The sequence below is a fragment of the Ochlerotatus camptorhynchus genome, unplaced genomic scaffold, assembly GCF_037179485.1.
Source record: "Ochlerotatus camptorhynchus isolate MF236.1 unplaced genomic scaffold, CSIRO-AGI_Acam_v1.1 ptg000232l, whole genome shotgun sequence".
Taxonomy (NCBI): Eukaryota; Metazoa; Arthropoda; class Insecta; order Diptera; family Culicidae; genus Ochlerotatus; species Ochlerotatus camptorhynchus.
The window spans coordinates 7,659,245-7,674,672 of record NW_027040722.1 but is presented as its reverse complement, the minus strand read 5'-3'; the positions used below and the strand labels follow the sequence as shown (position 1 = coordinate 7,674,672).

The 15,428-nt window shown below is 39.4% G+C and overlaps 1 protein-coding gene across 2 annotated transcripts in view; it reads right to left on the bottom strand.

The window, feature by feature from the left end:
- The window catches only part of Npl4 (nuclear protein localization 4), a 97,346-nt gene extending 86,081 nt beyond the window's left edge, over nt 1-11,265 (bottom strand). The window contains exons 1-7 of one of the 2 annotated variants that reach the window (XM_065225668.1): nt 11,222-11,265; nt 9,102-9,272; nt 8,581-8,730; nt 8,418-8,519; nt 8,164-8,360; nt 7,361-8,088; nt 7,135-7,295 (exon numbers count right to left, since the gene is read on the bottom strand). In XM_065225668.1, coding sequence (XP_065081740.1) covers nt 7,135-7,295; nt 7,361-8,088; nt 8,164-8,360; nt 8,418-8,519; nt 8,581-8,730; nt 9,102-9,122 — 1,359 coding nt within the window. In that variant the 5' untranslated portion in view covers nt 9,123-9,272; nt 11,222-11,265. The remainder of the gene's footprint in view (nt 1-7,134; nt 7,296-7,360; nt 8,089-8,163; nt 8,361-8,417; nt 8,520-8,580; nt 8,731-9,101; nt 9,273-11,221) is intronic. The other variant, XM_065225667.1, reaches the window with a different exon arrangement.
- Nucleotides 11,266-15,428: the final 4,163 nt, after the last annotated feature.

Below are 15,428 nucleotides of genomic sequence, written 5' to 3'. Positions count from 1 at the left end.
AATCATAACCCATGCTTGTGCTTGTAATCTAAAATTAAACGTGTTTCAAGTACTTTTGATTTAAGCCTGTACCTGTTTATTATATCCTAGTTCGACCCAGGTAACACCTTAATGTGACTAAAATGCTTCATTTTGAAGTTAGTTTCCTAGCTGATTTTTAAATTATATAGGGTATATGCTCCAACTATGCTCACACGCTTCCACTATGTCGCACCACAAAAATACGTATGGATATGTCACAATAGAAGCACAACACTTATTCCAAATCAAAATGAAGCACATATAAGATTAGTTACTATACCATGTACAAAAATGATGTTTAACATTGTTTCCTGAGTAATACTTCAATGAAAACAACAATGAAAGCTTGTCACGCAAATAGAAGGAGCACCGTTAGGCACTTTCTGAAATATTTCAATAGTATAATTCCCTTGCAAACCCAAATTAATCTATCTGCGTAAAAATAAATAAAATAAGAGTGATTTGCGGCAAAACCCGCCAGTATCGCACCCGACGTCAGTGCCTATACGTAAGCGTACTACGACGCGGCTCTCAATCAAAGGAGTAACAAGTGTGATACTATCACTGCTGGACTAGATATTTGGTTCTCTCATGCAGTGGTTTATCAGAGAGGGGAAGCTTAGTAATCCCCATTGCCTGCCCATGACGCCATTCTATCGCGGCATGAGTCAGCAACGCCGATCATAAGCCTACCGTCTCCAACACTCCACTATAAAGCATGAAATTAAGCCCGCCCACCAACAGCAAGGTGCAAAAACTAGTCAAGGGGAGGGCAAGGGTTCCCTGCTGCCGAATTGTATTTTGTTTTCTCCGCCTATCTCTCCCTCTGAGTATTTCTAGTTCTAATCTTCAAGTTGGGATGGAACATAGTTTAATCGATGCTCTGTTGCCATGGTGGTCTATATACACTAAAATAAATTCAACTCTTACTTCCAATGAAAATTTAAATATTCGTGCAATAATCGAAGCCAGTTAATCGATTAGTAGATAATCAAGGCATTGAATAATCGATTAAAAATAAATCGATTATTTTAACAGATAATCGATTAGCTCGATTAATCGAGTAGTAATCGGATATCATTAACACCGTGGAAGGAAGTGTCACTTCTACCTAAAGCTAAAACAAATTTAAGCAGCCAGCACTTTTCAGTGCAGTGCAATGCTTCCTCTTCGATCCTTGTTTGGACCAGAGGCGTCGCGTGTCTCATTTGTTTCCCTGTGCACCAAACTTTGTTCGTTATAGTTTACCACCACATATTAGTTTTTGTTTTATTTTTCTACGCTCTATGAATTCGAGGGACATATTCTCAATTACTATATTAATCCCTTCCTAACGTAACATTTGAAGGGCCTATAATCTTGTGTAAACAAAACCTGTATGGCCCTTTCACGCTAACCGAAGTAGGAGGAATCGCAAAACTTAACTAATTCTCGTTTTTATCAGAAGGCTAACTCTTTCGACTGAAGTGCAATAAAGAATATCCGTCAAACACTTCCGAAAACATTTTTTGATACAAATCAGTGTCAAAATCTAGAGATAATTTATGAAGTCCCCTGGGTAGCAAACTTGAATTAATCAATTCTTAATTCATCAGAACAATACTATCAGAATGAACCAGGGGAAGCTCATAAGTTTTGACAGGCGCACCGTCGCAATCATCGGTAATTAACCACTTCATTCGAGCAGTTAAAATGACGTTTACTACCACTCGAACTTTGAAATAAAAAATTACTTTGAGACTTTTTCTTCTAGAACCACGAGAAAAGTAGCCAACATTTGTACGTTTCATAAAAATAGAAATCAGTTGGTCCAGTTTTGTGTAATCGCTGGTAGAAAGTCACGCCAAAACTGCTTGACAAAGTGGTCAATTGAGAGATTTACAACTGACAAGAGGGTGAGAGCGAGCTTTTGCGCACTCTTTTTCCATTACTCTCTTTGCCTGCAATCAGATATCCAAGTGCACAGTGAGAAATGCACGCTTTAGGCACCCATACATCACAAATGTTCTTCTAATTTAAACTCACACATTTGAACCGGTCTGCAAGTATGATAACGTCCAAAGCGTACCAGACTGCTGTTTCCGTGTTACGCCCGTTTGACGCGTGACTGCTGAAAGTTTCAATTACAACTAGTGGTGCAAACCGCCATATATAGAGGAAAATTTGTGGTTTGTTTCAAGAGGTGATAGAAGGTCTGCTTGGCTTACATCAGGCATTGAACCATTCACTAACTTGCCACCCGCTACCCAAAAAAGTTCGGTTTTAGGTGCACTATTTAACGAGTTTTGTAGTGATATCGATATGCTTAGAAATTAATACATTAGGGATTAGGCAGCCCATCTGAACTGAATTTAATCCTTTTTGAAGCAAACGAAGGTCGAAGATTTAATTTAGCCACACTATAAAATAGTGTATTTATGGTCACTTGTGTCTGGAGTAAAGTACAACTATAATGTAACCATAAATTCTATAAAAATCTAAACGCATTTTTTATTAATTATTTACACCTGTGTCGTGCATGTGTACGCGACGCCACTGGTTTGGACCCTACCCGAGGTAATCCTTCTTGGATATCGATTTGCAAAATTCTTCTTCGATCCTTCGGATTCTTATAGTAATCTGCTTGAAAGTCTATTTGGATAAAATTTTTACTGCCGCCATGGCGCCTAAGCGCAAAAGAAAAGGGCAATCTCTTGATCCCCCTTCTGATGTAATTAATTTGAGCAATTTTTTGATTTGATTTGCTCACGGATGATGAGAATGATCCATCATCCAGGAAAAAATCTAGTAAACTTTCCCGGCTTAATGCCAAGAAGGAAAAGATTCCCCTATTGTGATAACCACTTCCGATTTCCATTCTCTTCGCACGGAGCTTTTGAACTTCGTGAAATTAAGTTTTCACTGCAAATTGGCCGCCGAGGTGAATGTCGTGAATTGGCTGAAACCTTGGACGGATTCAAATGTCTTCTCAAGTATCTTACTGAGAAGCAGCATAATTTTTTTTACTTACGACACCAAAACTGAACCTGTGTTCAAGGTTGTCTTGAAAGGACTGCCCAGTGTTGAATCCCTGGATCAGTTCAAAGATGAACTGGCAAAATTACTTGGAGCTGTGCCACTCCAAGTAATCAAAATGAAAATGAAATCCCGTCCTGGCGATTCGCGCAACGGGCTTTCTAATGATTTTTATTTAGTTCACTTCAAGTCTAGTGAGCTAAACAACCTTAGGGCCTATGAAAAAGCTAGCCTTATGCTCCATGTCCGAGTGAAGTGGTAACACTTCAGGAAGACTGGAGGAAATTTCCAAAACCTCACCCAGTGCCGTAGGTGCCAGGGATGGGTTCACGGAACTAAAAATTGCTACATGCCAGCTAAATGCATGAACTGTGGTGATTCCTCACACGCAAAGGACGACTGTCCTGTGAAGGAAGATCCTAAGAAATTTAAATATACAAATGGTGGTGGAAACCACAAATCCAATTTTTGGGAATGTAAGACTCGCAAAGCGATCCTACAATCTCGTTCTAAGCGACAGGTAGGAAACGCTCCACGTTTCCGACCAGGTGCAAATTCCTCTACTGGGTTCAATCCCAGTCGGCGCCACTGGGATGTTCTGAGGCATAACATCTCTGATCAAAATCGAGCCGTTGGTCCCCCGGTTCATGGGGTGGGGTCCACGTGTGGGATTTGCCTCCCAGGCGTCGGTAGCATTGGTGCTCAGCACGGAAAACAAGATCGACGAAAAACAAACCATTTTTTTATACCCAGAGGTACAACTATCACCCCTACTTCAAATTTTTCATCTATACCTACTCCCCTCGCTGGTTAACAATGTTCAGCGAGAAAATGGAGCTACCTACGCTGCTATTGCAGCGAGTAGAAATCAAAATACTAGCCAACGTAATTCTAGCGGAATTTTGAAAATTTTGACTTAAGAAGCATTACTGCTCCTAAAATGGAATTTTTACAGAAATCATTAATTGACATTATTACTGATATGCTTAAATCGAACTCCATGTTTGATGCTATTCAAACAGGAGTAAAATTTGCAAACAATATTGTCATGACTTTGAAATTCAGTAATGGATTAATGGATATTTTAAATTGGAATGCTCGATCTCTTAAAGATAATGAAGACGAGCTATTTAACTTTTTGAGAATTCATAACGTGCATATTGCCGTTACAACTGAAACGTTCCTTAAACCTGACCATAAGGTTAAGAAAGACGCAAAATATTTCATTTATAGAAATGATCGTCTTGATGGACCCTGTGGTGGCGTTGCATTGTTCATAGACGAATCAAACATAAAATTCTTTCTTCATTTGAAACCAAAGTTTTTGAAACTTTGGGAGTTTCTGTTGAAACAAAATTTGGACAACTTACGTTTATAGCTGCCTATTTGCCATTCCAATGCGTAGGCCAGCAAAAGAATTTTCTCAAGGGTGACCTCCAGAAACTTACCCGTCATAGGTCTAAATTCTTCATTATTGGTGATTTTAATGCAAAACACCGCTCATGGAATAATGCTCAAAGTAATTCAAATGGTAATATTCTGTTTGATGATTGTTCTGCAGGTTATTACACTATTCAATATCCAAACAGTCCAACATGCTTTATATTTGCAAGAAATCCCTCAACTATTGATTTGGTCTTAACTGATTCATGTCAACTTTGTAGCCAATTGGTTACCCATGCTGACTTCGGTTCTGATCACCTTCCAGTAACTTTTGAAATATCCCAAGAAATAATTTCTAATCCCAACAGCTCTACTTTCAATACCTTTGCAAACCAACATTGAAATTAATTATGCTCTTGAATCTCTGACTACTTCTATAGTTGAAGCAAGAGCTGCCTCAGTACCAAAATGCGAGGTTAAATTCGATTCAATTATAATAGACGATGATCTTCAGCTCTTGATCCGTCTTAAAAATGTCCGTAGGAGACAATATCAAAGAACACGCGATCCTTCGATGAAAGTTATCTGACGGGATTTGCAAAAACAAATTAAAAAGCGATTCTCTGCCCTGAGTAACAAAACTTTTGAGAATAATGTGTCGAAATTAGCCCCGAGTTCCAAACTCTTTTGGAAACTCACAAAAATTTTGAAAAAACTTCAAAAGCCTATTCTAGCGCTTCAAGAAGGAGGTAAAATTTTGATCACAAATTTGGAAAAAAAAACTCAGAATCTTGCTAAGCAATTCGAGAGCTCCCATAATTTCAGTTTGGGTCTTACTAGTCCTATTGAGAATCAGGTTGGTCGGGATTATCTAAATATTTTCTCTCGGGAAAATATTTTTGATGATTCTCGGGGGACTGATTTGGACGAAGTAAGATCTATAACTAAAAAGTTTCAAAATATGAAAGCTCCAGGTGATGATGGAATTTTCTATATCCTCATCAAAAAAACTCCCAGAGAGTACCTTATCTTTCTTGGTAAAATTATTTAACAGATGTTTCCATTTGGCATACTTTCCTGATAAATGGAAAAATGCAAAAGTTGTTCCAATTCTAGCTACCGTCCAATAAGTTTGCTTTCTTCAATAAGTAAACTTTTTGAAAAGATAATTTTAAATAGAATGCTGCTTCACATCAATACGAACTCCATTTTTGCAGATGAGCAGTTTGAATTTCGCCATTGGCATTCACCTACTCATCAACTCTTAAGAGTTTCAAACAAATCTGAAGGCTGCTCAACTGGAGTTGCTCTTCTAGACATAGAAAAGGCATTATCAAATATTCAGGAGTTGGATCAGGAGTTCCTCAGGGTAGCATTCATGGGCCTATATTGCAGAACATTAAAAAAAATTCACTTCGGACCTCCCTGATTCGCCTCAGGGTTGCCACAAATCTTTGTTCGCTGATGACACAGGCATTTCCGCTAAAGGAAGAAGTCTTCGTGTTATTTACAGCAGACTGCAGAAAAGTTTAGATATTTTCCCTTCTTATTTACAAAAATGGAAGATTTCTCCCAACGCTTCCAAAACTCAACTTATAATATTTCCACATAAGCCTAGAGCTTCGTTTTTGAAACCTAGTAGTAGTCACATAGTCACTAGGAACGGAGTTCCAATTTCCTGGTCAAACCAAGTGAAATATCTTAGATTAATACTTGACCAAAAATTAACTTTTAAAGATCACATTGAGGGCATTCAAGCCAAATGTAACAAATATATAATATGTTTGTATCCTCTTATAAACAGGAAATCCAAACTTTGCCTGACGAATAAACTTCTAATATTTAAACAAGTTTTTAGAACGGCCATGCTTTACGCTGTGCCTATATGGTCTTGTTGTTGCACTACCAAGAAAAAAAAACACTTCAAAGGATTCAGAACAAAGTTCTGATGATGATTTTGAAGTTGCCTCCCTGGTACAGTACTACCGAGGTACATAGAATTTCGAATGTTGAGACTTTAGAACAAATGTCCAACGAAATAATTAATAATTTCGGACATCCTCAATTGCAACGATTAATTCCCTTTATACTTAGATAAGATTTAGTTTTAGTTTTTAATCTTAAGATTTCAATTGTTATACTGACATGCAGGTTTTAAAAACCTGTTGAAAGATTTAAAAAAAGGGGTAAAATAAAACGTAATTTATTTTGAATTTGGAAAAAAATGTGAAACTTTAAAAAAAAGGGATTTTTCGAAGAGAAAATCCTAACTTTGATAGCAAAGATTACAACCTCAGAAGAAAGGTTTGTGTATTGCGCTGCTTTCACCTTCACCCAAGTGCAGCGCTGTTGTATCTGTCGCTTGGATACTGGCAAAGTTGCCAGTCTTCTTGATATGATGTCTTCGGCATTAGTCAATATCGAAGCGTAGAACATGTACTGATGAAAGATTTTCCATAAACTAACTGAAGGCCCATGGTTATCTGTTCATTTTTTCGTTTGATTTGATTATGTCGTCGAGTTAAAAGAAGGTTCACCAAATTAAAATAGGTACCAACTTTAAAAAAAAAGTTTTCAGTTGTGATCAACAAAAAGAAAAAATTCGGAGAAAATAATAACCAACAAGTTACGTGTTTCCCCTTTGGCATCCTTACAAGGATAACGAAAAAACACCGGTGAACCTTCTTCGCTGTATAATTAAAAATCTCCACCTACCTTGTAGTAAACATCCGGAACGTACTGCTTGTCGCTCGACTCACGAATATAGCCCAACTCGGGCGCATCCTTGGTAGGAATCAAACAATTATCCCGCACCAGGGCCATACACTGCGCCGTAACGGCGTACCCTTCCATGTGTACTTGCTTCTTGTTGTCACCTAAAAGCGGGCACCGGTTTGAAAGATAATCTACCAGGAGGAAATTTGATTGACCATTCACTTACCCGTGACGCAAACCGTGACAAACTTCGACCCAAAGAACCCACCGGTTGCGTACTTGCAACGATTGGGGTACTTGTTCTGCAAGTGACCAGCCAGGATGCACTCCTGCGCCGTCAGGAAATGGGTCTTTATTCCTCGAACATGTTTGACCGTACCGGCGGCAGCATCATCGGCCAGCAGATCGGTAAAAATCCATCCGACGCGGCGTAATCCCAGCAGACCGGCCATTTCGTCCACTTCCGATTCGTGTTCGTCGTCCAGGAGGAGAATCGAATCACGGGTACTTTCCTGCGGCGGCTCGTAGATTGCGGCCACGCGGGCTCGAATGCCCAGGGGGACATCCGGATGCACTTCGTATGTACCGAACAGCATTCCGATACGCTGGTGGCCGGTGGTGCGCCAATAGTTGAGGAATCGCTCGACGATTCCGGTGTTTTCGAACATGACGTTATCGATGTGCCGATAGGCCTGCCGATTCAGGGTGATGGCCGACGGTTGACACTTGGAGCAGATGCCCTTGGGCCATGGTGGATGATCCCGGCAGCCGGTTTTGATCTTACAGTTAAGATCCTCCAGGGCAACAAACTTACCGCGATCAACGCCGGAGGTGAGCTTTTTCAAGTGTGAATGGAACGAGAAGTGTTTGATCTTCTGCTCCTTGAGGTAGGTCTCGTCCCACGGTTCCAACGGGGAGCAGTGGACGCAACAGCCGTTCGAGTTGTGTCGGCATCTGGATGGTGGAAAAGGGAAGGGGGTCAATGTTAATTAAGATTGAGATATGGTCCCTGAATGGTCAATGAATTACAGCTTTTCATCTCGTTTTCTTTGAATTCTACCGTCCTGCTTGTACAGTTCAACATCGACGGAATCTTCTCCGTTCACCACTGCTGAGGCAGCAGCACCGTAACTGGTGCTGGGTGTTGCTTCCCGACTGAAACCTGCTGCCCCACTAAACGAGGAGCTACTTGTGGAGGCAATCGATGCTGCGGAGGAACTTCTTTCCTGAAAATTATGCGACAGTGAGGAAGAACTGTGGACAACGGCCTGACTGCTACTTACAGGTTCCTTGGAAGTTGACGGCCCAGCAATATGCTTCAGATAAATCATATCCCCATGCTTCAGGCCGTTTTCCTTGACCGTCTGAGATCTACTGGATACAAGCTACAAAGAAGGCAGTGTTACAAGATCAGATTCAAATTGAAATAATTCCATCGAATAAAACCTCTTTTGTGCAGTTTCTCTCCTTGTAGAGTGCAAATCCATAGTCGCTGAAAGCGAACGTGCCATGCACGAGCTTGTACAATTCCCTTAGATTGCTTGTATCGGCAATTTCCACTCGCTTGGTCCCGTCAGGAGATTGAACCCGGAGTACCTGCAAAATAAATCATCAAATAGTAGAATGCGAAAGATACCACCCACTACATCCTAAGTCCTGCCAACACTGCTGGTCGCAACAGAATCAAAACAATCGGATCCTGCTTCTTCGTGGTTGAGGTTAATTTGAATAAACAGGACAAAACCCGGAACCAAAACAATACCGGTCATGGTTGATTTCCAACCAAATAGAAGGCTAAATTCTCCCCAACCCGGCAAAATCATTTATCGTCTCTTTGCTCAACCAACCCCCGCATTCCATCCACCAAGGTAATGACATATCACTTTTCCGTACGTCATTCCTTTCTTCTTTCAATTCGAACCATCATTCAAAGAAGCGATACAATAAAGAGGAAAACTTCTACTCACAATGTTGCCACCTTTGGACATCTTGAGCCTGATGCTGCTTCCCTCGGTTCCCGGAACACAATCCTCTACTCAACTTCTGTGCTGGGATAACTTAATGCACTAGCAATGTCTCGCACTAGGCAAGGGAATAAGAAATGTATTGCTGATCCGGCTGATCCACAGATGTAACTTCTAATTTTGCGGAGTAAAGAAGAATAACGAGAAGAGTCAGTACTGCAGCTGTCAAACTGTTGTACACTGGAAAAAATATTGAAGCTAAATCGTATGCAAACTTCAAATGATATTATGCCATCAAAACGGAGCCTTCAAGATGACCACAAAATCTTGAGAAAAAAAAGACTAGATGATGCAGATTTGAAAATTTTGCACGGTGAGGTATGGCATTGCAATTTTAGAATGCTTCTATTCCTCAATTATAGCTTTTAATTAATTTGTCGATGCTTTTACGGGGGATAAAAACTAAATAGCTACTCAATAGACGCGTTATATTAAAGATTTAATGAAATCGGTTCAAATAACTAAATTTCGATTTATCCCCCATAGTAACACGCAAATTAATTAAAAGTACTTCAAAAGAAAAATATAAAACAAGTTGAAAATGTGTCAAAAAGTTGTTGTTTAATGATTTTAGTTAATGTTTGAGCGTCTAGCTTAAAAATTTCACAGAAGATAGAATGTTTCATAACCTTTTTAATTAAATATATTCATAAAATATTGAAGAGGGCATTTTTTGTTTATTTGTGTTTTAAACTCTTTTTCAGATTTTTTGCCCAAAATTACTATTTATTCCTACAACTCTGTTCATACGACATTTCGATTGGAAGTGATGTTTTCGAGTATTGGATGGTTGAACAATTTCGAATACACCGAATTTAATCTCAATTGTGAATGATTGACCATAACAAACAATTATGCAAAATTAAATACAAATGGGGAAATGTTGCCCCAGATCGATTCGTCATTTGGCGCGGAACTGCTCAACTTCAAAGAGATTAAAATAATTTTAGGGAACAGCTAAACATTTTCGGAAAGTTCTTCAAACTCAAGCGAAATTTTAAGCTTCAGTAAAGTTCTGCAAATCCTAGGGACGTTCTGCGAATTTCAGGACATTTTTATGAAGAATTCAAGGAAATCGAACCTGATATGTTAGTTCTACAAACCCCAGGAAAGTTGTACGAACTTCAATAAAGCTCTCCGAACTCAAGGAAATTTTTTTGAACTTCTATAAAGATCTGTAAAATTCTTGCACACTTCAGAGAAACAGAGCAGTTCTACAAACTTCATAAAAAAAATCTGCAAACACGTCTTTAAGTGCTTCGGATTTCAGAGAAGATCTTCAAACTTTAAGAGAAGTACTGCAAGCTTCTGGAAAGTTCTGAAACCTTGAGAGAAATTCTGCAAACTACAGGGAAGTACAACGTCCTTCTGGTAAGTCGTACAAACTTCAACAGAGTTGTGTGAATTCTCACAATTGGGTTGTTCGATTTTGAATTTCGGTTATTATACACCATCTGAAACTGATGTCAAGTGACGCATCGTTAGACCCCAGGGAATAGGGAAATCGTGTAGTGAAGCGCATGCAATTCTAACCCGGTATCGATCCCGGTTAGACGCCACTGACATCTAGGAAACATGGAAGAAGTTTTTGGCTAACAACCGTTATGCCATACTGGAAAACGACGAAAAACCGACAGTGGGAAAAGAAGCCGAAAGGGAATCCCAGACGGCGATGAACAACTACAACTCGCCAAGCCACTCATGGTGACCCTGCGTGGCCGCCCGGCCATGCAACCAGTTGAATTTGGTCCACATCGTGACGTCACACGATGCACGAACTACTTGCTGTTAGGCTATACATTTCTTTTCTTCTTGCCAGTGCGAGACATTGCTAGTGCATTTAACCGTAGTCAACTACTCTGGCTTATGTAAGTAAACTTTTGCCCGTCCGCGCTGCACAATCGGTTAGCCGACAAACCGTGATCCAAACCTGCAACGATGATGTGAGACAACAACACACACAATAGATGCAAGTTAGCCCCCAAGCATAAGTCACAATCCCTATCTACCGTGTTTGTACTTTTGCACCGCGAGAAATCTAACTGCTGCTGACTGGCTCTTACGGTTCTTCCTGCTACTAGCTCTCAGCCGCTTCGGTATGAGATTGCGAAAAATAAACACTAATCACCAACAAATAAAGCAAAAGCGTAAACCAACATATAAACAAACTTCACTCTTTTCTAAACCTTCGGACGAATGAAAACTGACGTGCAGCTGGTTGCTGACAGCTGTAAAAAATTCGCGACTTTTTTTTTCCTGCATCCAGCAAGGGGCTCGTGAACACCGATGATTACGTATCATAATTCAATATTTTATATACATTGGCAGATTTTTATCTTTGACATTCATTTGTAATCTCCAGCATTATTTTCAATAATTATAATGGCAAATAATACAAATTATTCGAATTTTCAGCGTGAATTTGGTTAGATTTATTGAATACTTGATTGATTACATCATCACGATATTTGACACACGGACCCCTCCTCGCACTATGTGTTTGCAGCGAAAAAGTCGCTGAATGTGTTGCAAGTTTGAGCGGGATGGTTCGATGTGGGTCAAAACTGTATACACTCGCAAAAAATATACCTCGAAATATGAGAATCAGATTGTTTGAAAGTACGGGAAATACTTTTTAGCACTTTGTGTCCGAAAAGTGGTATTTTTCCGAGGGGGACGACTCTATCTACGATGCAAAAAAGATTGTGTTTTGCTGTGGCTAGCTGCGCGCACGCTGAGTAGATAGAAAGAAGATTGATGACGATTCTGAAGATTTCCTGCAACAAATTGATGAGCGATGCAAGCAGATGCGACAAATGAAAGAAGATTGTTCGAAGATTGATTCGCTAGTGTGAGATTTGTTGACCATCTAAACTTGAGATTTAGATGTGTCGCCCCCCTCGTATTTTTCGACACTCTTTTGAGTGAAAAAAAGCTTTTTAGGCAACAAGTATCAAAAAGAAGATATCAAAGATTTTTTCAGTACGAGTCGTTATTCAATGATGCCGCGTTGGATTTTTGTGATCTGAATTGGTTAAAAAATAAATAAATAATGGAACAACGAAATATCAATGCTGAATTTCGAGCACATAAAAATAACGAAGTAATGAAATTGGGTTGTTAGCGGAATGCTTAAATAAAACAGCAAAAAAGATTATCTTCCATTTAATTCCACTTAATTAATTTTGGTATCCATGACAGATACATATTTCGACTACAATGTGCATTCTTCATCAGTGTCGTTCCGACTAAAGAACTAATCAAAATCTTACCCCCTTAAATACTCATTTCCTAGGTAAAAAAAATCCATCTAGCCACCACAGTAAAAATTCTCCTGCAGTTTAGATACAACATGAACAAAGAAAGCCCTTCTCCAATGAAGTCTGCTCGATTGAACCATGTATGCGCAAACCTGCTACACTTAATCTCGAACTTCAACGTGTTCAAAAGCGATTCAAACAAAATTCTTCTAACCTAACGGAACTTAAGCCATCGAGCAAAGTATTTCCTCTTGCACCTAACACTCCGTATCGACCGATACAGTCCAAATGACTTCAGCTAATCGACCCAATGTTCCAACTCCTGGGGGGGACGTGCTGTCAAATCAGCCTACTGATCAAGAACCAACTCTCCGAACAAAAATCGTGATTGTGACGTCGCAACTTTATTGTCTCCGGTGCCTGAAGCTTCGGGTACACGGGACCACACTACTACCCATAAAGTTTGCCCCGCTTACTAATACATTCGTAAGAGGTAAAGAGCCTAAATTTATAAAGAGGCGACATGTCAAAATTGGAACAATCGATTGTCTGTCAAAGTCATAGGAAAAGTCATTCCAATCGAGCAGAAGACCTGTCAAATGGATAAGGTGTCGTCTCTTTATAAATTCAGGCACTGCCTCACCTATTGGAAGATTGCCGCAAAAGCTCAACGCAGATTTCGCCACTGCATGATGATGATGCATATAAAATTCGTGAAAATTAGCATTAAATCATAATTTTAATCAAGCCTGCGTGAAATCCTTCCAATATAACATTCGAATTGAAGAAGAAAACGTTTTTACGATCAGACTGATGTGCATCTTTGACTTTTCCAGGTGAACTTTCATAAGATATCTCTAATAAACAAATACCATAAACAAACTGTATCCCGGATGGGTAAACTATCCCACAAATGGTTTGGATGATACCCCGAACACGTTGTTAAGCTCTCTTTTAGGGTTATTTTTATTAGGGATATTCATTTCATTTCACGGCTCCATCAATGCTGCATCGTAAATATGATGGTAAACAGAAGTAAATTGCTTAGTTACTCAAAATAAAGATGATTTGTCATCTTGTTATCACTTTGAAAACCATCTAGCACCATTTTATAGTACGGTGCGTGTTGAGTAAATCAAGTTCCGTTGCGTTTTCCGTCGAAAATTGTGAGTATCCACATGTTTGCCTAAAAAATGCCAAAATGAACATTTATTGAATATTGGCGTCCTATAAACCATTTCTCCATTATCACCAGCATGATACAATCTTTCCTAAGAGCAACCGTACCAATGAGTAAATACCCAACTAACATTTTCAGCTTTGTAAGCCAACTTTTCCAGCGTTGTGCTGTAAAGTAGCTGAAAAGAAGCTGCAGATACAGCTACAAGCAAAAGCTAGCAAAATATTTTTGGAGAGCGTTTATTCAACTTTCTCACAACCATTATTCAATTTGTCAGTCGCACTGAATAACATCAGCCAATAAACGCTTATGTCACTTCTATACACACACTAATCAACTTTCAACTTGTAGCTGCAAAACAAAGCTAACTTGATGGGGACTTCTCTAGCCTCGCCTGAGTGTTTGACTATTGACTATTGATTGCATACTTTTAGGCGCCAGGGGACTTAATGCAGAAAAGAGAAGTCCACACACCAAGGCCTATAACCAAGGCCATGATGGGGACTTCTCTTCTCATACACAACACACACGTCTCGACGGACGCGCGCGCTCACCACCACCTTCTACACAACCAACCACTCTTGCTGAATAACATAAACATCAAAAGTGCTTTTTCAACAACTAAACAACCTGTACTCAGCTAATAAACTGTGTTAGAGCGACTTCGGAAGCATTTTCACAGTCAACTAGGTTTATTTTTAGACGTGTGCAGTTTAACAGCTTTTACTCTGCTCTTTTATAACTAATCGAGAAAATTGATTCATGTGTACTATTATAAAGTTTCTACTCAGCGATTTTGTTGTAGAAGCGAATGTTGATTTGTTTACATAAGTTCAAAGTGTTGGCGTAGCACAGTTGGTAGTGTCAAGGTTTGCCAATGAGGTCGTCTCGAGTTCGATTCCAGGTTCCGGTGCAGGGTAAATAATTTGGTGATGATTTGTAACTAATTTCGATTAATTTGATTCACAGCAAAAAAAAAACTCAATAAATTCCTTCATATAATAAAACGTAAACAGTATTTAACCCGGCTTCAAGAGAAAGCTGTGTAGTGATTATTGGACAACCGAGAAAAGGTTGAATAAGCGCCTTTCTAGTTCACACACAACTAAACAGCAGGATAACAGCTGTATAGAATCGTTAATGGATATGCAATAAGAGCTTCTCCCGACCGTTCCAACAGCCATAAGTAGCTGACTAAGTTCGCCAGATTTGCTTGTATAGAGGTTGAGTAAAGGTTTCCTCATATTGTATAACAATTAAATACAGCTTGAGGCTGTATAAATGAAATGAGTAAAGCGTTTACATTGCGAAAATTGTTAGTTGGGTAAGGCACATTTACCAACCTCTACCATAACGCTACTTGCGTACCGGAGGTTGCTATTCAGGTGGGGGAAATAGCAATCCGCACCTTGGAAAGTAGAGAGTTCATAAATTTAGCAACCCGGTAGCAACGCATCAGACGGTTGCTATTTTGAATAAACGTCAAAAGTTTGTTTTGCCGGTGTGGAAAACGGTAACTAAAATTATGACTCTGATAGCAACGACCGGTGTGGAGAGGAGTGATCAAGCCAAAATGGAAACGCTGTGCGTAAGTAAAATAGTGCCGCAAATGGCAACGACTGGTACGGTTGCTCTAAGTAAATTCACTTAATTTCCACTTTCATCCTAGTGGAAATCGCACATATTCACCATTTTCCGAAAAATGCAGCTGCGCAGGAGGTAACCTCTAGCTGTGGGTGCAAACTTGTTATGCATAATTTTCCATGAAAACATCTCCGATCCATACTGAAATAATAACAGTTTGTTTGCAAACACGTTTTCTTACACGAT